The sequence below is a fragment of the Salmo salar genome, chromosome ssa20, assembly GCF_905237065.1.
Source record: "Salmo salar chromosome ssa20, Ssal_v3.1, whole genome shotgun sequence".
Lineage (NCBI taxonomy): Eukaryota > Metazoa > Chordata > Actinopteri > Salmoniformes > Salmonidae > Salmo > Salmo salar.
The window spans coordinates 57,324,775-57,348,778 of record NC_059461.1 but is presented as its reverse complement, the minus strand read 5'-3'; the positions used below and the strand labels follow the sequence as shown (position 1 = coordinate 57,348,778).

General features: G+C 43.5%; 1 protein-coding gene across 17 annotated transcripts in view; it reads left to right on the top strand.

Annotated features, from left to right (window-relative positions):
• Window positions 1-24,004, top strand: part of LOC106580920 (histone-lysine N-methyltransferase MECOM) — a 186,286-nt gene that overhangs the window by 139,703 nt on the left and 22,579 nt on the right. For 4 of the 17 annotated variants that reach the window (XM_045703664.1, XM_045703657.1, XM_045703662.1 and 1 more), the window contains exons 3-7: window positions 9,981-10,115; window positions 18,372-18,474; window positions 18,656-18,911; window positions 19,256-19,427; window positions 19,795-19,975. In XM_045703664.1, coding sequence (XP_045559620.1) covers window positions 9,981-10,115; window positions 18,372-18,474; window positions 18,656-18,911; window positions 19,256-19,427; window positions 19,795-19,975 — 847 coding nt within the window. Of the gene's footprint in view, window positions 1-7,586; window positions 8,217-9,980; window positions 10,116-18,371; window positions 18,475-18,655; window positions 18,912-19,255; window positions 19,428-19,794; window positions 19,976-24,004 lie in introns of those variants that run through there. The other 13 variants (XM_045703670.1, XM_045703668.1, XM_045703667.1 and 10 more) reach the window with 8 other exon arrangements.

Genomic DNA, 24,004 nt, shown 5'->3' with positions numbered 1-24,004 from the left:
ACAGAGATTTGAAGGGGAAATTAAACACTAAATAACTCACACCCTCCCGATGCTAGTCTCCCTCAGTGCAGTCTGACACACCATTACCTTCTGTCTTTAACTGTTAAACTAACCCATAGGGCCATAACGGTACTGTATCCAGAAAGCCCACCAGGTTGTTACTCATCTGTTCCTGCATAAGCAAACACCTCCATTGTGGCTTTCATTATGAGTATATCAGAGAAAGAGTACTGACCTAGGATCAGGTCTCCTTTGTTTGTTTAATATTCTTCATTATGATCTAAAAATCTAAACTGATCCTAAATCAGCACTCCTACTGGGCCTGGGACTTTTGTCTGTTAAATGTTGTGTGACAATGGAATTTTCAGAGGTGCCATCCAGATAAAGAAGTGAATTGCGAGCGAGGGGGAGAGAGGTAGGGTATGATGATGATATGGGTGGGTGTCATGCTCCTTCAGTTTTGGCGGGAGAGGAGGGAGGGATGGAGGGATGGTCTGGTCATAGTTCAGCAGTCCTCCATCACTGCAGGCCCCAGATCCACCATCGATCCCCGGCACGCCTCGTCAGCAGACACCACATGTGATTGATCCCCAAATCAGTCCCTCACAAACCAGCGCGGTAAAAACCATAACAACCCATCATAAAAGGTGATTTATCTCTCCCCGGCCCCGGCCTCTGGTTCCAATATTAACCCAAAGTGTATGACACCAGAATGATTGGTCTGGAATTGAATAAACCTTGAGTATTGACGCACCATGTCTGATGACTCAATCAAGTCGGACTGCTGCAATGTGCCATGGTGTGATTGCATTGTCTCAGGGTTGGGGGTAGACCTGCATGCCCACACATCACACACACACCTTTTGACTGTTGGGGAGGAGATGGAAGCCTAGTGCATAGTTTATCAAATCTTTCTCAGATTCCCAGGATGTTTGTGTGGCCTGCAGTGAAATCAGATGTTTTAGAGAATGCCTTACTCTGTGTGTGAATTCCAACTGGAAGCTGTGTCTTAGCCACATATAATGAGAGTGTTGGATCTGAATGGCAGAAGCACGGCGGAGCAGCACCATGTGCCCTGTACTCAGCACAAAGAGCTGGGTTAAATATAATCCTGTCCTAATTTATGGGCCTCTTTGATGCTACTGGAAGTCAGGGAAGCATTAAATAGGAGTTGTTCCATGTCCCATGGAAGAGGGTTAGTGAGTTTGTTGGCTTTTTCTGACGGTTTTTTGTGTTAAGTCGGTGTTGTGTGCAGATGCAATTTCCTCTGGACTCTAATGAGGAAGTATTAAGTACATTACTTTGTCTTACAATATAGGCAAGTGGTCACCCACAAAAATGCATGCACTGACTTTTGTTTTGGGTATTGTTATGGAGGCAGAATGTGTTGGTTTCTGGGATTCTTGGAAAGTCCTAGAGGATTAAATGTGTGGTTTTGGTATTTTCTGTAATTAAAAGGTGGGCACAGATCTAACACGAAAAAATTAAACGCTTAGAGAAATGTGTCAATTCATGGAAATCCGTGTTTGGAAAGGCATGCCTGAAAGCCATCAACCCGCTCATGTCTGCGCTTTGGTGACATGGTTATGTCTGAACACCTGTGTCTCCATCAGGTTAAAACTGGTCATTAACAAGTTTACCTTTCTGAAATGACATCACTCTCACCTAAACACTGACGAGGGAGAGTTTTTAGGGATGGATGGATGGATGGATGGAGTGGAATGGGGTTGGAGAGAAGGTTGTTTGAGTGTCCTGTTTCATCAGGCATTATATGTTACGGCTATTTCACATATCCCGGAAACATTAAATATTAGCCTTTCAATTGGTCACGGCGTATGAAAAGCACGCAGTCGCTGTCTCAAGTGACCTCCCACTTCAAACGTGGCCGGACAGCTCAATAAATGTAATGAATGTGCGACACCCGCTCCTCTGATCTGAAGTGCTGTGTTTATTCCATCTTTCCTTACATAAAGGGGCCCTTTTAAAGATGATATCTACGAGCGTTTAAAAAACAATTTGTTCACCCTGCAGCGACCAACAACATGCTCTAATTACCGGGGGTGGGGCGGGATTGGCTGGCTTGCTGGCCAGGCTTGTTTTACTTTCCAGCTCTCCGACGCGGAATTTATGCTTTCAAAAGGTTAACTTTGACTCCGGTGCGACTTTATCGCACCCCGTGGTCTACATACACATACAGTGTTGCCTGTGTGTTGAGGCACTGCGGAGGAAGTGTCTGTGTGATTACAGCAGCCGGCTGGACCTCTCTCTGCCTCAGTAGCACCCCCCACCCCACCCCAAACCCAACCCCGCGACGGTGCATTCCTCCGGCAGCTCTTGGGAGTAGGTGCACACGCCGGGTAGCTCCAAAAATCAGCTGCGTGTATGTTTTCAAGTACTCGCCACACTCTCTGATTTGTACATTTACCTCCTCCTCCCACTCCTTCTACAGTGTGAATAGTAGCCTACATTGTACCTCAGGCCAGTAGTCATGTTTGCCCAATGCCTTGTTTTAACGCTCCAGTCACGTCTAGTCATTCCTGCTGTCAATGCAATTTACTTCATTTTAGCTACAGGAGACACTATATCTCATTCACACGCAGAGTCCCTTGAAGATTCGGATCTCACTGGAATAGGAATCAAACGGAATTGAACCGTCAACGTGCGGCAAAGATACTTTCCCGCACACTTTAAAAACACTTGTATGCATACTTTATTCACTAACATAGATCTGAGTTCATGCATCACATAGCCTACATCTGACAATATTGTCATTATATCAAAATAAAGCTTAACTGTGAGGCTGGACATTCCTCATAGTACCCTGTTGCTGTTAAAGCATTGCTTGTTTCTACTTCGTTTTTTCTAACATCTCACAGCTATATTTTTCCTGTCATCATATTTCTGCTTCTCTCCCACTGCTGCTCAGAAAGCGCCTGCATCTTGTGGGGATGGAACCTGTCCTGCACAACGCTGCAGAATAGAGTTGTCACGGGAGTGGGATGGGGGGCGCTAAAACAGAACAGACTGTGTCAAAATGATGGGGTACTAATTCGGGAAACACGCAGGGCCCAGTCATCAAAGGCCGAAGAATGTATAGGAAATCATCCCTCTCCTGGAATGCCTGGCTGACCCCGGCAAATGAAAATAATCCAAAGTAATTAGAAGTGAGCTGGTCTGGTCCTGAGAGCCCCGGGCAGGAGGGTAAACATGGCGGGCGCGCTGCGTCGCTCGGAGGGGCCGGGCTGAGCCAGGGGGCCGCTGACCTTGTCCACATAAAGCTGTGATTTATGAAGTGCAGGGCACAGCAGCGGGGCTTCTGTCTTCTCCCGGAGAACCAAATTACCGAGGTGGAGATTAACACGCGCTCACAACGGGTCCACTTCTAGACCAAGGAAATGTTTTATTTACGTTTTTCCCCTTTCATTTCCTCTGCTCTCCTTTAATGGTAATTTGTCTGTGAGGAGACTCCCCTAAAACAGGGACTTTTTGGAAGGGTGAGGGGTGGGGGTGTTCGGTTTAAGTAGCCATATGCAAAAATGTTTCTGCTCTGGCTTAAAATCTCAAAAGTATATCAATAGTATGGTTTATGCAGTGTGCATTTTTACTCACCTGGATATGTTTACCGATAGTCTATTACATTTGTTATGGTTTTCTCTCTCGATTAGGCTACGTTATAGACATTAGAACACATAGGTTTATGTACTAAAATATTCTGCATAACCATGACAAAATAAAGTTGTGAAGTCACTATAAAACTGTTCTAATTCTGATAAATCCTAAAATTAAACACGGTGACACGGGTGTTGTAACAAAAGTTATATCACCCCTAAATTCGTTTCAGTTTTTAAATGAGTTTTTGCCACTTGATTGCATTGCCCCACACTTAACCAAAATAAATTGTCTTGGGGGGCCGCCTGCAGAGACTCATGATGGAGGCTTAATGCAGCTTTTCGCCGGTGTCAATGGGAGGTCTCTCCATATGAATGGTGGAACTATTGTGGATTTGGCCGCAATATTTTATTTTTCTTCTCTTTTTTCCCCTCTTCTGGAGGATGTGCTGGAATACACCTTATACACGGTGTTTCCATTAGAGCGACTCTGCAGCTTGGCTCATTGCGGTGGAGTAGCTCACTCACGGAGTCAGTTTGCACCTACCTGGCCGAGGAATCCCACCGCGGGGCTCGTGGTGCCATAATGCTCTGTCTTATACACAAGCTGAGTGTAGATAAATAAGTCAAACAAACGAAGCCCTTTTAAACCAGATACACGCTAATGCATTTGTAAGTCTTGCCATAGATTGTCAAGGTGATTTAAGTCAAAACTGTAACTAGACCACTCAGGAACATTCAATGTCGTTTTGGTAAGCAACTCCAGTCTATATTTGCCTTGTGTTTTAGGTTATTGTCCTGCTGAAAGGTGCATTTGCCTCCCAGTGTCTGTTGGAAAGCAGACTGAACCAGGTTTTCCTGTAGGATTTTGCCTGTTAGTGCTATTCTGTTTATTTTTATCCTAAACTCCCTAATCCTTGCCGATGACAAGCATACCCATAACATGATGCAGCCACCCCCATGCTTGAAAATATAAAGAGTGGTACTCAGTGATGTGTCTTGTTGGATTACAATGTTATTGATCCATCCACAATTTTCTCCTATCACAGCCATTAAACATCTACCAATAGGTGCCCTTCTTTGCGAGGCATTGGAAAACCTCCCTGGTCTTTGTGGTTGAATCTATGTTTGAAATTCACTGCTTGACTGAGGGACCTTACAGATAATTGTATGTGTGGGGTACAGAGATGAGTCATTCCCAAAATCATGTTAAACACTATTATTGAACACAGAGTGAGTCCATACATCTGTGACTTGTTAAGCACAGTTCTATTCCTGAACTTATTTAGGCTTACCATAACAAAGGGGTTGAATACTTATTGACTCATCTCAGCTTTTCATTTTTAATTCATTTGTAAAAATGTCTAAAAACGTAATTCCACTTTGACATTATGGGATATTGTATGTAGGTCAGTGACACACAATATCAATTTAATATATTTTAAATTCAGGCTGTAACACAAGAACATGTGGAAAAAGTCAAGGGGTGTGAATACGTTCCGAAGGCACTGTAAATAGCCCATTGTTATCCCGTGAAACTCAAGCGTAAATATTTTTGTTTAACCAAAGTAGCCTCAAGTTTCCCCCTGATTTCCATAAGCCTATATTGCATTATAAATTGGGAAATGCTGTGAAAATGTGGTAACGGATTTTTTCTTCACAGTTGTCCAATACTTAAACTGAGAACATTTCCCCAAGTAATTGAGTTGCTAAAACAAACAACTAATACAAACAAATAAGCATGAAATCCTTTGAGAAATTTCACAGTAATTTTAAGTCGATGTACAAAAACATTATCCGGATGCTACAGATGTGAAGTGCCACCCAAATCAAAATGAAACGATAAGTGGCGTAAAATAGGAGAAATAAAGAAAAAAGCCTCGAGCAGGCTTTTTGGTTTGTAATATGTTAATAAACAGCTATTACACACTTTATGTGCTATAATCATAATAACAAAGGCTTAGGGTTTCTTCTGAACAAGCCGAACTATTTAATATATACCGTAATAGAATGGACAAGCCTATATGGCGAGTTTCTCAAATAAACATAAATTAAGCTATGTTTTAAATCATTATACATGGGGCTTTAACAAATGAACAAGTATTTTAAAATTCACTTCCACGGCTTGTCTTATTGTGGATCCAAGAGATGTATTGTAGGTCGTTCAGGTGATTATATATTCAGGCCCATGCAACTGAATCTTTCATGTCCCCCTAGCAATTTAACGCCTTAATGTAGACGATGTTGTGTGCTGCAATTCTGCGGACGATAAAGCAATGACCCCCATCTCAATAACTCAGCGTCTCCGCGCTTGACTGATGCGCTTTTCTCAGGAGATATAGGCACACAGGCTGGGAACTTTGTTCAGTATGGAAGGCTTACAGCTCGAATTTAAGCTATCCATGAATCTAAACCCTATTAAATTCTCCACTAAAGAAAACACCTATCCGAATTGCTCAGCTTGGTATTAAAGAACGTATTGAAAGGCAACTAATACCTTGTAAAAGTTTGTTCAGTTGAGAACGCCATCTCCTGACTCGGGAGAGAAATACAGGCTGGGATACCGTTGGCGGCCTCTGGTCCAATCTACATTCACCCCAATTTACCCTGGTCAGTCGGACCAGCTAGTGATACCACACAACCCTTGTTTATCCACAAACGTTTCCTCCCTTTCAGAAAGAGCTCTGGTCGCTATCAGAATCCTCGATCAGACCCGGAGAGGCACAGGCAATCACTTTTCCAGATTACTTGTATTTAATACACAATGCATCATAAAACAAATCCCTCATCCTGACAGGAAGAAAATAAAACAGCTCATAGCTTGAGCTTTCCCAATTTATGGCTAAATTAAAAAGGGTTCCAACAATGGACAAGTCGAGGAAAGGCAGGAAATCAATGAGCTGCGGACAGGGGGCTCTTCTGGGTTCTCAAGCAGCGCGGACTATGGGAATCTCTGGCGAGGTCCACCTTATTTACACATGATTTTTCCTGTCCTTCCTGCACATTTGCTCTGCAATTTCATCAAACAATGGGAATTATCTGGGATAGAAGGTCAATGTCACAGATAGCGGCCACTGAGACATATTAATCATAATCTCTTCACATCCACCGCCCCCATCCCCACTCCCCCCACCCTCTCCCCCCACCCTCTCCCAGAACATAATAAACTCATGTTAAGGTTCGCCCTGCATAACCAAGCAGGCTAAAGCCTAATTTTGTATGATTCTAAGAGGTCGTTTTTTAAATGGATTTGATTATCCAAAAGAGTTTAGAGTTGGACATAAATGTTAAGAAAGGAGAGTGAAAATGGGCAATACAATAACTTCAGCATTTTTTTATTTTTTTTATTAACAAACAAACAAAAGCAGAAAAAAATCACATTTTGTGAATGTTGGCCTGCTGTATATGCAAGCTGTTACCATGAATTGCAGATCAAGTTTAGAATAAGAATGTTTTAAAAGCTATACATTGTATCTGCATGTTTAGAAATGCAGGATGGTGGCATGTTGGTCACCTGCGTCCCATGTCCCTCAGAGTGGCGAGACAGATCATCCGCGTGCATGCCTTGTCTGTCTCGTAAAGCAGATCTCCAAGCAAACAAGGAAAGCCTCACTTAGGCCTAACAATAAAAGTTATTGTTTTCACTTGGACTATTAGTGAGGTTGTATTTTATCGAAACAATACTTTTTACATTCCATTAAGTATTCTATGAATAACACAATTTTTTTTTTAATGTACAATATTCTTAGAAGAGAGTCACTGTCACCATTCATTAGTCTTTAAACTAATAGCATGTTGTGCCTTAACTGGGCTAGGAGTGAGCCGCGCACCCACCCCTCATTGCTCAGGGACAAACGAGTGAAATGCCGAAGAAATGCGTAATTATTCGGTGGTTTCATCAAAGGCAAATTGGGCTGGTGTATGTAGTCAATAACATAGAAGCCCATCCCGACCTCTCTCTGACCTCGCCTCTCCACCGGTCCCCCTGTCACTTTAAAATGTACTGCGGGAGCGTCGCTCAACTTCCGATTGCGGACAGGCAAGATAGCCCGTTTTGCATTGCTCTCTATGGATGGGCGAGCAAGATCCTCTTTAAGAGACAGTCCGTGAAACAGAAACACACATCACACAGTACGGGACGCGCAAGTAGGTGGGCGATCTTTCCATCTCACTATCACGCGCCGGAGGGAAGAGAGAAAGGAAAAGTTGAATTTTCGCTCGCTCCGCCGCACTGACACCTGGGAACAGTGGAGGTTCAGAATGAGAGGAGCGGACGAGACCGGCTCGCGCTGACGGGCTCAACTTGGACCAAGTTATTAATGTGCCTAGGGATTATGCCGGTGTCTACATGACAATAAGTGTGTGAGAGAGAAGAGCAAACGTCTTGTGAGTCGGAGAAAGGAAAAATACACTGTAAAATCCCATGGCGTTTTCAAGAACACAGGACATTACACAAAACAAAAAGACCGATACATTTTCAATTTTTTGTGGTTATTTCCAAAACAAGACATTGCGGTTTTAATCAAACGTTTTTTTCCCTTTATTTCTGCACACCCCGTATTTGCAGATATTTTATTGTTGCACCAAGGGTGCAAAGGATTTACCACGGTAAGCAACGTTCTATTTGATTACCTTTTTATTACCAAACGAACATTCTTACGAGTCCTTTCTCAGTGATACAATTATGGTTATAATTAATCGTATGAGCTCTCAATATAGATCAATTGTCGAAACTATTGACAAGTATTTTTACAGGGTGAGTTAATACGTTTTCATCAGACACGTTTAACGTATCCCAAGTAAGTATTTTAGGCTGCACAAACATCGACTGGTGTCCATAATTGATATTCAGTTATGGATCACAACAATATGTCTTGCTTCTGCACGTAAATCTTATCACAAATTATGATTTAGTTTTTATTGATAAAAAAATAATTTGTGTTTCAATTATAAGCAAGATGTCATTTTGCATTCTCTTGCCAAATTTAATTAAAAATGAAAAGTGTATTTAACAAATAAATACATATTCTGTCTATTATTGACACGTGTGCTTATCCAATTTTCAAGGTAGGCCAGAAAAACACCGAGCATTAGGGTATTTTGTCTGACGTTTTCTGTATGTTATAAATTGTTTAGACTGCAACCAACTTATGTCCTGGGTGAAATACACAGTGGCCTTTTTCACGCGATTTCTATCTCTCCTTAATTCGTTTTTCCCAAAAATATTTGGGAATAATTATCAGGCCTATAATTTATCTATTCCTATCATCTGTCTAAGTAGAATTACGTTTTATTGTATGAATAGGCCTGCCTTGGCCATTTGATAATATTGTTCATTTATTGAATATGATAGGGTAGTTAATTAGGCCTACATAGCTGATAATAAAGTAGAAGTTAGGGAATTCTTTATAAAACTGGTTGTTTGTTTTGTGGGAATGGTGTGCATTAAAGGTTATTTAAATACTGCTGCCCACTGGGGTTAACGTGCTTTGGCCCTTTTCACTCCTAAAGATTAGGGCGCCATTGTTCAATATCTCCTCATCATCAAGCCTCTGAGAGACTTTTCAATCAACTTCATCTTTATAATAATATTACGTTTTCTTTTAAAAGAAAACAAGGTGACATCAGCAACTGGGGAATAGAGTAAATGTTTCTACAAGTGTTGATACGAATATAAATATGTAATAATCATTTCATTACACAAGTTCTTTTGTTTCGACAAAATACCAACACTGATATTGGCGTTGCTTTTTGTGTTTTTATGTATTCAGCACGACTCAGTATTTCCTTTTTAGGTCACTTGATAATAATGTAAGCATTGTTATGAAACGTGTTGCACCTAGTGAAATGGCTCTAAAATGTTCGTTTTTATTACCATATTCATGGCATAATTTCTAATGTTCAGCAATAAAGAAATACATTTGTTTTGATGTCTTAAAAACATTGTTGGTGTCTTAAAAACAAGTAATTGAAAGACATTTTAGTTGTGCTCATTCAGCACAGTGATATTCTGTCATGTGTTTCACGGCTGTGTGTGTGAATGAGTTTGTGTGGGCTTTTTCGTTTGATTGTGAGAGAGAGAGCAGGACCCAGTTCAAGGTGTGTGTGTGTGTGTGTGTGTGTGTGTGTGTGTGTGTGTGTGTGTGTGTGTGTGTGTGTGTGTGTGTGTGTGTGTGTGTGTGTGTGTGTGTGTGTGTGTGTGTGTGTGTGTGCATGTGTGTGCCTGCCCTGCGTGTGTAATACTGCAGCCTCAACAGTGTGACCTTGTTTCTCGGTGGGAGGTATGTGGTTCATCCATGTGGACACAGTAACCTGTGCAGAATCAGATAGAGATCAAAGTGTTAACCCCCCCCCCTCTCTACCTCTCTCCAGATCTTGGACGGGTCGGGCCATGTAAAGTTCTGTGTGGATGCCAGCGAGCCTGATATCGGGAGCTGGCTGAAGCACATCCAGTTTGCCCCCACGGCCCTCCAGCACAACCTGACGCCGTGCCAGATAGATGATCAGGTATGTGGAGAGGAGACCGCCCTCCTGCCTGCCACAGGGCCTCAGTGAACCCCCATGTACTGCCTGGCTGCCTGTTGTTGTGTTAGAAGGTGTTATTGTGATCTAGTTCAGATAGCCCCTGTTCGGCCCACCCTGCGTTCAGTATCAGCCCCCCTCTCCTCACACACACACACACACACACACACACACACACACACACACACACACACACACACACACACACACACACACACACACACACACACACACACACACACACACACACACACACACACACCCTGCCTCTGTATTTTGTTTCTGTGTAATTGTGTCTTGGCTTCGGCGTGTCGAGGACCACAGGGCCAGATCACACACACGGCTGCCGTGCTGATAGTCACAGACACTTCACACACGCTCGCACTGTAAACTTCCAGATATGTGTGGAATGCCCCATTTCTTTCTCTCCTCACCTGGGAGAGACAGGACAGGATGGCCTACCTCCTACCTGACACATAGGGGCATTTTCAATTCACTCATTCAATGGTTAAATAGTATTTTATGGACTCAGACTACACACACACACACACACACACACACACACACACACACACACACACACACACACACACACACACACACACACACACACACACACACACACACACACACACACACACACACACACACACACACACACACACACATACACACCTATAGTAAGGGAGACTTTATTTGACATGGACAGTGCATTCCATGTCTTGATGGAAGATACATAGATAGAAGAGTTTGCATCACTTTTCATTCATTCTTCATAAATAGTTTATAGATACTTGTATATGTTGCAGATAAGGAACCATTTGAAATGTAATATTAATGAGTGGATGTCATTTGTATCTAGGAGCATTGACATCATGATTATACTTATCATTAGCATTATTATAGTGTCCCTATGCAAATGGTTATTTAATACTCCAAATGGGTATTTAATACTCCAAATGGGTATGTAATACTCCAAATGGTTATTTAATACTGCAAATGGTTATTTAATACTCCAAATGGGTATTTAATACTCCAAATGGGTATGTAATACTCCAAATGGTTATTTAATACTGCAAATGGTTATTTAATACTCCAAATGGTTATTTAATACTCCAAATGGGTATTTAATACTCCAAATGGGTATGTAATACTCCAAATGGTTATTTAATACTGCAAATGGTTATTTAATACTCCAAATGGTTATTTAATACTCCAAATGGGTATTTAATACTCCAAATGATTTAGACACAGTTTATTTTGAGAGGAAGCCAACTTCAGATTCTTATTTGAAACTGTAGTATAATGAGTCCTAATTGTCACCCTATTCCCTACGTCTGCCCCCTATATAAAGCATTACACAATCAATCCCAGTAGTGCACTTTATAGGGAATAGGGTGCCATATGAGACATAATCAATGTTTAATCAGTGTTTAATGTAGCCTTCTGAGTGGCCCTCTCTCTGAGGTGTGACTGACTGTCATCACTGTGGTTCTGCTCAGGTGGCTGTCTAAGCCTGGCCAGAGTCATGGACAAGGCTGTGATGAGATTATTGTTAGGTACCACACACTGTCACAACACTGTCTTCACGTCTTCCGGACACCCCTCATGTTTTTCATAACACACAGTAACGTCTCACAAAGCCTGTCTAGGCGTAAATTGCATATGTAAGGTTGGATGTCTGGAAGGTCTGTCAGTTATGTCTGTTTCTATCAGAGTATGAACGTGTGTGTGTGTCTGTGTATATGTGTGTGCCTCTATGCGTGCGCTGTGTAGGATCGGGCCCTTTATCAGGACTATGTGAATGTTCATTGCGGTTCTGATGGTTCCCCGTGCTTCTCATCCTAAAACTGGAAGTGAGAAATGTAGTCCCTTACCTGCTTCCAACAGGTTTTACAGCTGCTGAGAAGTGCTGACTGTGAAGTCAGCCTGAAACCACATATTACACCCTCTTACACAATCAGTCCCACATTGTGGACTAACCTGGCTTCAATCCTCTTATTTCTGACCTAGTCCTGTTTATAATAAAACTTTATGTCCAATCTCAAGAGGGTGAGGAAAGTAAAGGAGAGGAAGAGGGGAGTGGAGGAAGGGAGGAGAGAGAAGAAAGAGAGCTAGAGGAACTGTCAGGGGTTCCTACGTGTGTATGTGTGTGTGTGTGTGTGTGTGTGTGTGTGTGTGTGTGTGTGTGTGTGTGTGTGTGTGTGTGTGTGTGTGTGTGTGTGTGTGTGTGTGTGTGTGTGTGTTCGGCGTAGAGAATAGCAAGGCTTGCGTAGTGCTGCAGTAGTATGGCGCGTGTGATCACGTCTTAGCTGTAGGGTTTAAGAGCTGGTCAAAGTTAGCTAAGCATGAACATGTGCAACATGATATTTTAAACAGCGTTATTATCAATAACACTAACTATTCATCAACGCTCTGCATCAACGCTCTGCATCAACGCTCTGTATCAACGCTCTGCAATGCTGTCGGGGACTATTGCGTCTCATACAATCAATGATCTGAGATCAATGATCTGGGAGTGAAAACTGTTTTTTAACACTAAAACTTCTCTCTGGTTAGATTCACCTGTGTTCATCACTGAGCATTGTACTGAGTTCAGATGAGAAGTATATTTAGTATGGAGATGTCTTAACCATCTCCCACACAGACAGTAGCCTACATGGGACAGGCTGAAGGGTAAATGGATTAGCTGTGTAATTTTCATGATCTGACGAGCGACTAAAAACTCTTTCATAAGACTGTGGATGGATATGAGGGCTAATCTCGTTAGCCATATTGATTCTCCCACGCCGCACAAAGAGACATGAAGTGGATGAATTGACTGTTTTAATGTGTGAAAGGTTCTGTGATCACATAAATAGACTGGGAAGCTGAGTGTCTCAGTGTGGGAGTGCTGATCTCGGATCCCTTTTGTCTTTTGGATCATAATGAATATGATTATATGGACAGGGAGGAACTGATCCTAGATCAGGACCCGTATTTACTAAGTGTCTCAGAGTAGGAGTGCTGATCTAGATTCAGTTTTCTGTTTTGGATCGTAATCAATTACAATTACACTACATGACCAAAAAGTATGTGGGTATGTGCTCATTGAACATCTCATTCCAAATTCATGGGCATTAATATGGAGTTGGTCCCCCCCTTTGCTGCTATAACAGCCTCCACTCTTCTGGGAAGGCTTTCCACGAGATGTTGGAACATTGCTGCAAGTACTTGCTTCCATTCAGCCACAAGAGCTTTAGTGAGGTCGGGCACTGATGTTGGGCGATTAGGCCTGGCTCGCAATCGGCGTTCCTATTCATCCCAAAGGTGTTTGATGGGGTTGAGGTCAGGGCTCTGTGCAGGCCAGTCAAGTACTTCCACACCAATCTTGACAAACTATTTCTGTATGGACCTCGCTCTATCCTGGCATTCGCCAAACCATAATTCGTCCGTCAGACTGCTAAATGGTGAATCGTGATTCATCACTCCAGAGAACGCACTGCTCCAGAGTCCAAAGGCGGAGAGCTTTACACCACTCCAGCATACACTTGACATTGTACATGGTGATCTTAGACTTGTGTGCGCCTGCTCGGACATGGAAACCCATTTCATGAAGCTCCCGACAAACAGTTCTTGTGCTGACGTTGCTTCCAGAGTTAGTTTGGAACTCGGTAGTGAGTGTTGCAACCGTGGACAGACAATTTTTAAACGCTTCAGCACACGGCGGTCCCGTTCTGTGAGTCACTTTGTGGCTGAGCTGTTGTTTCTTCCCAAACGTTTCCATTTCACAATAACACCACTTACAGTTGACTGGGGCAACTCTAGCAGGGCAGAAATTTGATGAACTGACTTGTTGAAAAAGTGGAAAGTCACCAAGCTTTTCAGTAGGGCCATTCTGCTGCCAATGTTAGTCTATGGAGGTTGCATGGCTGTGTGCTTGATTTTATACACCTGTCAGCAACGGGTGTGACTGAAATAGCCGAATCCACTCATTTGAAGGGATGTCCACATACTTTTGTATATATAGCGTATAAAGAGAGGGAGGACCTGATCCTAGATCAGCACTCTCTCTGGTGGCTGGCATACAGTGAGGGAAAAAAGTATTTGATCCCTGCTGATTTTGTACGTTTGCCCACTGACAAAGAAATGATCAGTCTATCATTTTAATGGTAGGTTTATTTGAACAGTGAGAGACAGAATAACAACAAAAAAATCCAGAAAAACGCATGTCAAAAATGTTCTAAATTGATTTGCATTTTAATGAGGGAAATAAGTATTTGACCCCTCTGCAAAACATGACTTAGTACTTGGTGGCAAAACCCTTGTTGGCAATCACAGAGGTCAGACGTTTCTTGTAGTTGGCCACCAGGTTTGCACACATCTCAGGAGGGATTTTGTCCCACTCCTCTTTGCAGATCTTCTCCAAGTCATTAAAGTTTCAAGGCTGACGTTTGGCAACTCGAACCTTCAGCTCCCTCCACAGATTTTCTATGGGATTAAGATCTGGAGACTGGCTAGGCCACTCCAGGACCTTAATGTGCTTCTTCTTGTGCCACTCCTTTGTTGCCTTGGCTATGTGTTTTGGGTCATTGTCATGCTGGAATACCCATCCACAACCCATTTTCAATGCCCTGGCTGAGGGAAGGAGGTTCTCACCCAAGATTTGACGGTACATGGCCCCGTCCATCGTCCCTTTGATGCGTTGAAGTTGTCCTGTCCTCTTAGCAGAAAAACACCGCCAAAGCATAATGTTTCCACCTCCATGTTTGACGATGGGGATGGTGTTCTTGGGGTCATAGGCAGCATTCCTCCTCCTCCAAACACGGCGAGTTGAGTTGATGCCAAAGAGCTCCATTTTGGTCTCATCTGACCACAACACTTTCACCAAGTTGTCCTCTGAATCATTCAGATGTTCATTGGCAAACTTCAGACGGGCATGTATATGTGCTTTCTTGAGCAGGGGGACCTTGCGGGAGCTGCAGGATTTCAGTCTTTCATGGCGTAGTGTGTTACCAATTGTTTTCTTGGTGACTATGGTCCCAGCTGCCTTGAGATCATTGACAAGATCCTCCCGTGTAGTTCTGGGCTGATTCCTCACCGTTGTCATGATCATTGCAACTCCACGAGGTGAGATCTTGCATGGAAGCCCCAGGCCGAGGTACAGTTCTTTTGTGTTTCTTCCATTTGCGAATAATCACACCAACTGTTGTCACCTTCTCACCAAGCTGCTTGGCGATGGTCTTGTAGCCCATTCCAGCCTTGTGTAGGTCTACAATCTTGTCCCTGACATCCTTGGAGAGCTCTTTGGTCTTGGCCATGGTGGAGAGTTTGGAATCTGATTGATTGATTGCTTCTGTGGACAGGTGTCTTTTATACAGGTAACAAGGTGAGATTAGGAGCACTCCCTTTAAGAGTGTGCTCCTAATCTCAGCTCGTTACCTGTATAAAAGACACCTGGGAACCAGAAATCTTTCTGATTGAGAGGGGGTCAAATACTTATTTCCCTCATTAAAATGCAAATCAATTTATAACATTTTTGACATGCGTTTTTCTGGATTCTTTTGTTGTTATTCTGTCTCTCACTGTTCAAATAAACCTACCATTAAAATTATAGACTGATCATTTCTTTGTCAGTGGGCAAACGAACAAAATCAGCAGCGGATCAAATACATTTTTCCCTCAGTGTACCTGCTAGATGACCTCTCTGAGAGGAAGGATGTTGGAGGAACAAAGAGGGTGTGTCAGTGTCCCGAAGAAAATCGGATTCTTTGTTTGCACTGGTGACTAATGATGTCAAGGTAACCAACTTCTCCAAGATAACAGCCTCTGATATGTCTGAGGTTATGACCTCTACAAGAAACAGAGGAGAGGGAGAGAGAGAGGGGGAGAGTGTATTGTGTGTGTGTGTGTGTGTGTGTGTGTGTGTGTGTGTGTGTGTGTGTGTGTGTGTGTGTGTGTGTGTGTGTGTGTGTGTGTGTGTGTGTGTGTGTGTATAGGTACCTATCCTCAGTGCCTCCTTGTGTTTAATGTTAGCCCAATCCCCCGTTAATAAGGCCAGGTAATAAAGTCTAATAATGATTGTGACTCCTGGCTGGCTCTGGAGGTCTAGGCTTGGGGCTCTAGAGGTCAAGGCTTGGGGCTCTGGAGGTCAAGGCTAGGGGCTCTGGAGGTCAAGGCTTGTGGCTCTGGAGGTCAAGGCTTGGGGCTGTCTCCCCTCAGTGATTCCCTTCTAGTGCAAAGCTGTGGCTGGCTGGCCTTCACAGTGTGAACTCAAACACCACTGTTCTTATCTAGCTCCATTTACAGCCCCAGACTAGGCTTCTCTCACTCTGTGTCAGCCTGCCCTTATAGGGGCAACTCATAAGGCTTTTTGAGAGGACTTGGAGGTCTGTACAGTGCGGAAACATACAACCAGTGTGTGTGTGTTTGTGTGTTTATTTGTGTGTGTGTGTGTGTGTGTGCGAGCTTGCGTGTGTGTGTGTGTTTCGGGGTGTGTACGGTATGTTTGTTTGTGTGTTTGCCTGTGGCGGCCCACAGGGAAGGGGTATTGCTGAGGGGATTTCCCCCATGTTGGCACTCACTGCAGTGCCTGTGTGCCAGATTGTACACCATCTGCACAAGTGCAGCGATACTAGCTACAGTAACTTAAACTCGCTCCCCGCTGCCACATTCTGCCCCCTGTGCCACGGTCCACTAGCGGCTGTACCCTGATCCTAGATCAGTTTGTGCTGTCTTGCCAACTCCTTGTCACACAAGACAGCATAAACACATCTGGGATCAGGTTAGCTGTACCCTTGATAGCTTTTCAAAGAGTCACCCTTAAAGACCCGATCAGTTTCTGAGGGCAGAATCCCTGCAGCCCTACACAGCTGTTTGAGGTCTTTTATTGTTCCCAACCCTCAATATTATTGTGGCCTGTTGGTGTGAGGGCTAAAGTCCTGGACCGAGAGCTGTCGACCGACACTAGACCAGCAGGAAGGAGCTGGGAGGGAGGTGAGGGGGTGAGAGGTGGGTCTATACAGACGAGGGGGGCACCTGAGAGAGCTAGCTGTGTTCTCATGGCTGGCTCGGCTATCGGGACCCTCTCAGTTCCCTGCATTCTCCTCCTGAACAATGGGGTCGAGGCTGGCTCCCCTCTGACCAGGCCGCTTGGCCCTCGCCCTCGCTGCCGCCACGCCGCACTGATGTCATGGCGAGCTAGGTACATTATCTCCCAGGGCCTGTGTCCCTGTGACCCGCGCCCTTCCCAGAAGACTCCCCTGTCACATTTCTAATAATCCCCCCTCGTCCCAGTCCCCCCGTCCAAATGTCACCACGGTGCTGTAAGGGAAGTTAATAAGTTAAACCTTCAAGGCGTGCCAAAAATAACGCCATCTGTGATTGTTTGGGAGAGCATCCATTGTGTTCATATGGGAAGTCCCAGAGATCTCAGGGTCTCTCAGATGACCCACTCCCTATACACCTTGGAGTCTGTGGACTGTGTGTGTAGTGTGTAGTAGTGTGTGAATGTGTTTGTGTATGGCGTAGCGTGTATATGCTGTGCATGTAAGTATTTGCCTGTGAATGTACTGTATACATGTAGCTCCACAGGTAGTCATGTGACCTTTAGTACTGTACATCATTTCTGTCACTCAATGCACTAGGACCATGAGCATATAACGGTCCTTTTTTAAAAAACCTAGTATGGTATTGGTATAGAGGTGGAGGTTTGGCTACGCTATAAACACACACACACACACACACACACACACACACACACACACACACACACACACACACACACACACACACAGCATCACAAATATGTCACCGTGCACTGCAGCAGTAAGACATCTCTCCACACCTTTTACTGCCTCTTCCAGCCGTGTTGAGAGCATTCTGGTCCCACTACTGACGCATTTTATGGCCATCTCTGCTTCACGCTCAGCCCCCAATATCCTCCCTGTTCTCTAAACTCTCTCTCTCTCTGTGTGTGTGTGTGTGTGTGTGTGTGTGTGTGTGTGTGTGTGTGTGTGTGTGTGTGTGTGTGTGTGTGTGTGTGTGTGTGTGTGTGTGTGTGTGTGTGTGAGTGAGTGAGTGACTGTGTATTTGTGTTGAGTCAAAGTTTGTTTGCTTTCTGCATCGGTGTGTGTTTTTGTTTCAGTAAAGTGGATGTGAGTGTGTTATATGGTGTTGGTGGACAAGGTTTTGAATGTGTGTGTGTGTGTATTCATGTATGTGTGTATATGATCTTTAAATCTGTGTGTATGTGTTTTGCAGATCTTCTACAGAGTGACTCGAGAGATCCAACCAGGAGAGGAGCTGCTTTTGTTCATGAAGGCAGAGCAGTATTCATGTGACACCATGGCTCCTGATATGCACGGTCAGTTCACACACACACGCAGACAGACACACGCACACACACACACACACACACACACACACACACACACACACACACACACACACACACACACACACACACACACACACACACACACACACACACACACACACACACACACACACCTAAGATATTCCTCCCCTTCCTTCCCCCTGTCCAGAGGAGAGACAGTATCGCTGTGATGATTGTGACCAGCTCTTTGAGTCTGTCTCTGAGCTGCTGGACCACCAGAAGGTTCCATGTGGGACACCCCCCTCAGCCTTCGTGGGGAACCCTGGAGGGGACAGTAGTGACCTGGAGGGCCCTGACGGCCTGGAGCCCCATGATATGCACCTATCCCACAGCCTCAGCCACCACGACCACAACGGTCCCCAGGAGTGTAAGGAGTGTGACCAGGTGTTCCCCGACCTCCAGAGGTGAGAAGGCGTCCTCCTTCCCCCTTGTTGATAGGCCCCCTCAGGCCCCCTCAGCTCAGAACCCCTCTATGTCACTCAACCTGCACCCTCTCACATGCCTGATGATGGCTGCATATCAACTGCACATCAATTTGAGTCTATAGTTGTCTTTATGATAATATTGTAGTGAATGGTGACAGTGTCATTTGAACTATTCTTGATCCTGGGCAAGGTCTTTGTTTGCACACTTCGTTCATTTTACTCCCATTTTACATCATTGGGTTGTTTTTAGTTGAGAGGCTAGTGATACAGTGTTGTAATAATGTTGTTGTGTCTGTCTGTCTGTCCGTCCGTCTCTCCTGCAGTCTGGAAGCTCACTCTCTGTCTCACTCAGAGGAGAGGGATTACAAGTGTGACCAGTGCCCCAAGGCCTTCAACTGGAAATCCAACCTGATTCGTCATCAGATGTCACATGACAGTGGCAAGCACTACGAATGTGAAAACTGCACAAAGGTACAGTCATGTACCTGCTCAAAGGTACAGTTGTGTTTGGGTGGGGTAGGTGGGTGTGGGTTCACGTGTATGTTACTAGAGCATGGCTCTCCAACCCTGTTCCTGGAGAGCTACAGTACCATCCAGTATGTTTTCTCTCTAACCCTAATGTAGTGCACCTGATTGTAATAATTAGCTTGTTGATAAACTGAATCAGGTTAGGTACAACTGGGGTTGGAGCAAAAACCTACAGGAGGGTAGCTCTCCAGGAACACGGATTGAGTGCCCTGTACTAGATTATATTTTGAGTTTAATTGAATGTGTGATTAAGTGTGTGCATGCAGCTCCTACATGTACCGCATCCATAGTCGCAGATGGGTGACCCCCCTGTGTGTCCCCTCGTCCCCCCCAGCAGGTGTTCACAGACCCCAGTAACCTGCAGAGGCACATCCGCTCGCAGCACGTGGGGGCGCGGGCTCACGCCTGTCCCGATTGCGGGAAGACCTTTGCCACGTCCTCTGGCCTGAAGCAGCACAAGCACATCCACAGCAGCATCAAGCCCTTCATATGTAAGTCACTCAGACCCTTCATATGTAAGTCTGCACGCTTTTTCCACATATTCTACGAGCTTGTTGGAACTCATTTAGAAAAATAGCTAAAACACCCCTTCTCATATGTTTTTACCTAGTCATAATACTAGTTGACATGTTAGTTACTACATGATAGATTATAAAGCAGTCCCATACCGACTTTGACCCTCTAATTGTTTTAAAAGGAATTTCACTTGAAAACCATTTCTTCATATATGCTTCATTAGTCCACTTTTGATACAGTCCAAGAAAACATTCAAGTTTTGAAGATATATTGCTTCCATTCTCCTGAAGCCCAAAATCAAGCAAAGAGCAAAACATCTCAATATGATTAATTTTGCATAATCATGAGACTTTTCCAGGAAGTAAACACAGGTATTCTATTATAAAAGCTATGAGGCTTGTACATACAGTACCAATTCAAAATTTTGGACACACCTACTCAATCAAGGGTTTTTCTTTATTTTTACTATTTTCTATATTGTAGAATAATAGAGAACATGTCAACACAATGAAATACGACCGAAAAGGAATCATGTAGGAACCAAAAAAAGTGTTAAACAAATCAAAATATATGTTATATTTTAGATTCTTCAAAGTAGCCACCCTTTGCCTTGATGACAGCTTTGCACACTCTTGGCATTCTCTCAACCAGCTTCACCTGGAATGCTTTTCCAACTTATTTGCTGCTTTTCCTACACTCTGCGGTCCAACTCATCCCAAACCATCTCAATTGGGTTGAGGCCGGGTGATTGTGGAGGCCAGATCATCTGATGCAGGGAGACCCTCACTCTCCTTCTTGGTCAAATAGCCCTTACACAGCCTGGAGTTGTGTTGGGTCATTGTCCTGTTGAAAAACAAATGATAGTCCACTAAGCGCAAACCAGATGGGATGGCGTATCGCTGCAGAATGCTGTGGTAGCCTTGCTGGTTCCGTGTGCCTTGAATTCTAAATAAATCAAAGCCCCCACACACCATCACACCTCCTCCTCCATTCTTCACGGTGGGAACCACACAAACGGAGATTATCCATTCACCTACTCTGTGTCTCACAAAGACACGGCGTTTGGAACCAAAAATCTCAAATTTGGACTTATCAGACCAAAGGACAGATTTCCACTGGTCTAATATCCATTGCTCGTGTTTCTTGGCCCATCAAGTCTCTTCTTCTTATTGGTGTCCTTTAGTAGTGGTTTCTTTGCAGCAATTCGACCATGAAAGCCTGATTCACGCTGTCTCCTATGAACAGTTGATGTTGAGATGTGTCTCTTACTTGAACTCTGTGAAGCATTTATTTGGGCTGCAATTTCTGAGGCTGGTAACTCTAATGAATTTATCCTCTGCAGCAGAGGTAACTCTGGGTCTTAATTTCCTGTCGCAGTCCTCATGAGAGCCAGTTTCATAGCGCTTGATGGTTTTTGCGACTGTGCAAACTTTCCATATTGACTGACCTTGTCTAAAAGTAATGATGGACTGTCATTTCGCTTTGCTTATTTGAGCTGTTCTTGCCATAATATGGACTTGATATTTTATCAAATAGTGCTATCTTCTGTATACCACCCCTACCTTGTCACAACACAACTGATTGGCTCAAACGCATTAAGAAGGAAAGAAATTCCACAAATTAACATTTAACAAGGAACACCTTGAAATGCATTCCAGGTGACTACCTCATGAAGCTGGTTGAGAGAATGCCAAGAGTGTGTAAAGCTGTCATCAAGGCAAAGGGTGGCTACTTCAAAGAATCTCAAATATAACATATATTTTGTTTAACACTTTTTTGGTTCCTTCATGATTCCATATGTGTTATTTCATAGTGTTGATGTCTTCTCTATTTTTCTACAATGTAGAAAATAGTAAAAATAAAGAAAAACCCTTGAATGAGTAGGTGTGTCTAAACTTTTGACTGGTGCTGTATATGTGCAATATAATATTTTAAAACCATATTAACGGTACACTGATGATAAATATATGAACAAGTGGTTTTAGGGTCAAATGTCCCTTTAAATATCAATCCTTTAAGTCATAAAAAAAACTCCAATCAGTAACACTTTAATATTAATTAATATTATTTGGTATTATTTATTATCTATCAATTTTGAATATCATTGAATATAATATGTTGTGATAGTAGGATTAATTCTATACATTTCATGTATGACATTTTGAATGGTACTCATTTCATTTTGAAAGTGTCATGTTGATTGTGGTAATATGTACATACTGTATCTATAATCTACAAGATTGCAAAAGGAGAGCATAACATTTTTCATTCCACAGGAATTGTAGACACAGGGGAGTGCTATTTCTGTTAATAGTTGAACAAAAGCAGTACGTGTCCCATTCCCCCATCTCAGCAACCACACACCATGCTGACCCAGTGACCCCTAGCAATGACCTCACACTATGACCTCACGTTTTAACCCTACTGTTGTCCCACACATTGACCTGTTCAACCAGCCGTGACCCCCCCCGTTGACCCCAGCGCTCCTATCTTTGACCCCACTCTCTCTCACACTCCCTGTAAATGCCAACCCCTGTGCTCTAACATTACAACCATAACCACAACACATATTGACCAGACCCCAGTTTTGCTTTTCAGAGAAAACATATTTTCTGAGTTTTTCCTTGTTAGGTGAAGTAGTCAGGACAATTTCCTGGCCCTAATAACGATTTCTCACACTTTCACTTCACACACCAAAGCACAATGACCTTCACCCTTTGACCCCAGCTCCGTGACCTTGCACGGTGACCCCACACACAGGGCAGAAGGGCTGTGTCCGCCTGTGGACCCCCATCTCCCCCCTCCCTTGCCTCCCCCTCCAAACGCACCATTCCACACAAATAGCAACCACATGTCCCCTCCACTGTGCTCCAAATGGGAGTCCATTTGCAGTAATCAGTTGAAAATATGCAGGTTTAAAAACAGCTAAAGACTGTGAAAAAAGACAGAACACCCTCTGCCCTGACAGATGTGTTAGAGACCATGTGTGTGTCCGTCCTCCGTGTTTGTTTGCCTGTGTGAACAACATGTCGGTCAGCGTACTGTATTGTATACGTGTGTGTGTGTGTGTCCATGTTTGTGTGTCCATGTGATGTGTGTGTGTGTCCATGTGTGTGTGCCTGTGCATATGATTGTCCGTGTGCGTGTGTGTGTCCACGTACGTGCCTGCTTGTGTCCATGCCTATGTGGGTGTGTGTGCATGCATGTGTGTGTGTGTACCAAGGTGGAAAGCCTATGCTGGTGGCTTTCTGTAGACCACTCTGGCCATAATCATTCATTCAGACACTGGGGCTGTCTTACTCAAAGCTGCTCTTCACAGGAATGTGTTTATAATATTTAGTTACAGTTTATGGTGAGCTGACAAAACACACGTGTGGAGTGGATCAGGTCCCTCACACCCTGTGTGTCATGTGTGTCTGTTGTAAGTCTGTAAATGTCAGCGGTATGTGATTTACAGCCACTGTTTCTACTCGTTCTACAACAGAGAGGAAACGGATAACAACACCCACGTTAGCCAACGAGCCTCAGGCGCATCAAATATTTACGCCTAGACTCAACATCTCTTGATCAATTACGACGTTGACTCCTTCAAAGACTTAATCATTCATTCTGAGATCTTTGCCCTGGATTCGAAGAACATTAATTATTACAGCAAGGTATGCACGTCATTGTCTTACACAAGATTCCCAATTCATTTCCATACCACCATATGAAAAAACAAACACCTTTAGACTACATACTATATATTGTGATGAGTAAATATTTGAATCAATATAAAGTTATAAATTGCAATATTATTCAATATCATACATATTACTAAAGAGTATGTTTTGATATCCAAATTTCATCCACTTTCCATTTTGACGGATGCCAATGTAGAATAAAGAATGCAGAAATAGAGAATTCCAGTAGGGAATATAAAACAGAATGACTATTATCCAGAAGCTACTGTATGTATAGATATGATCTCTATATGACTGTTTATTTTTATCTAGTTATCATCTAGCCCGGGGGTCTACAACCTTTTC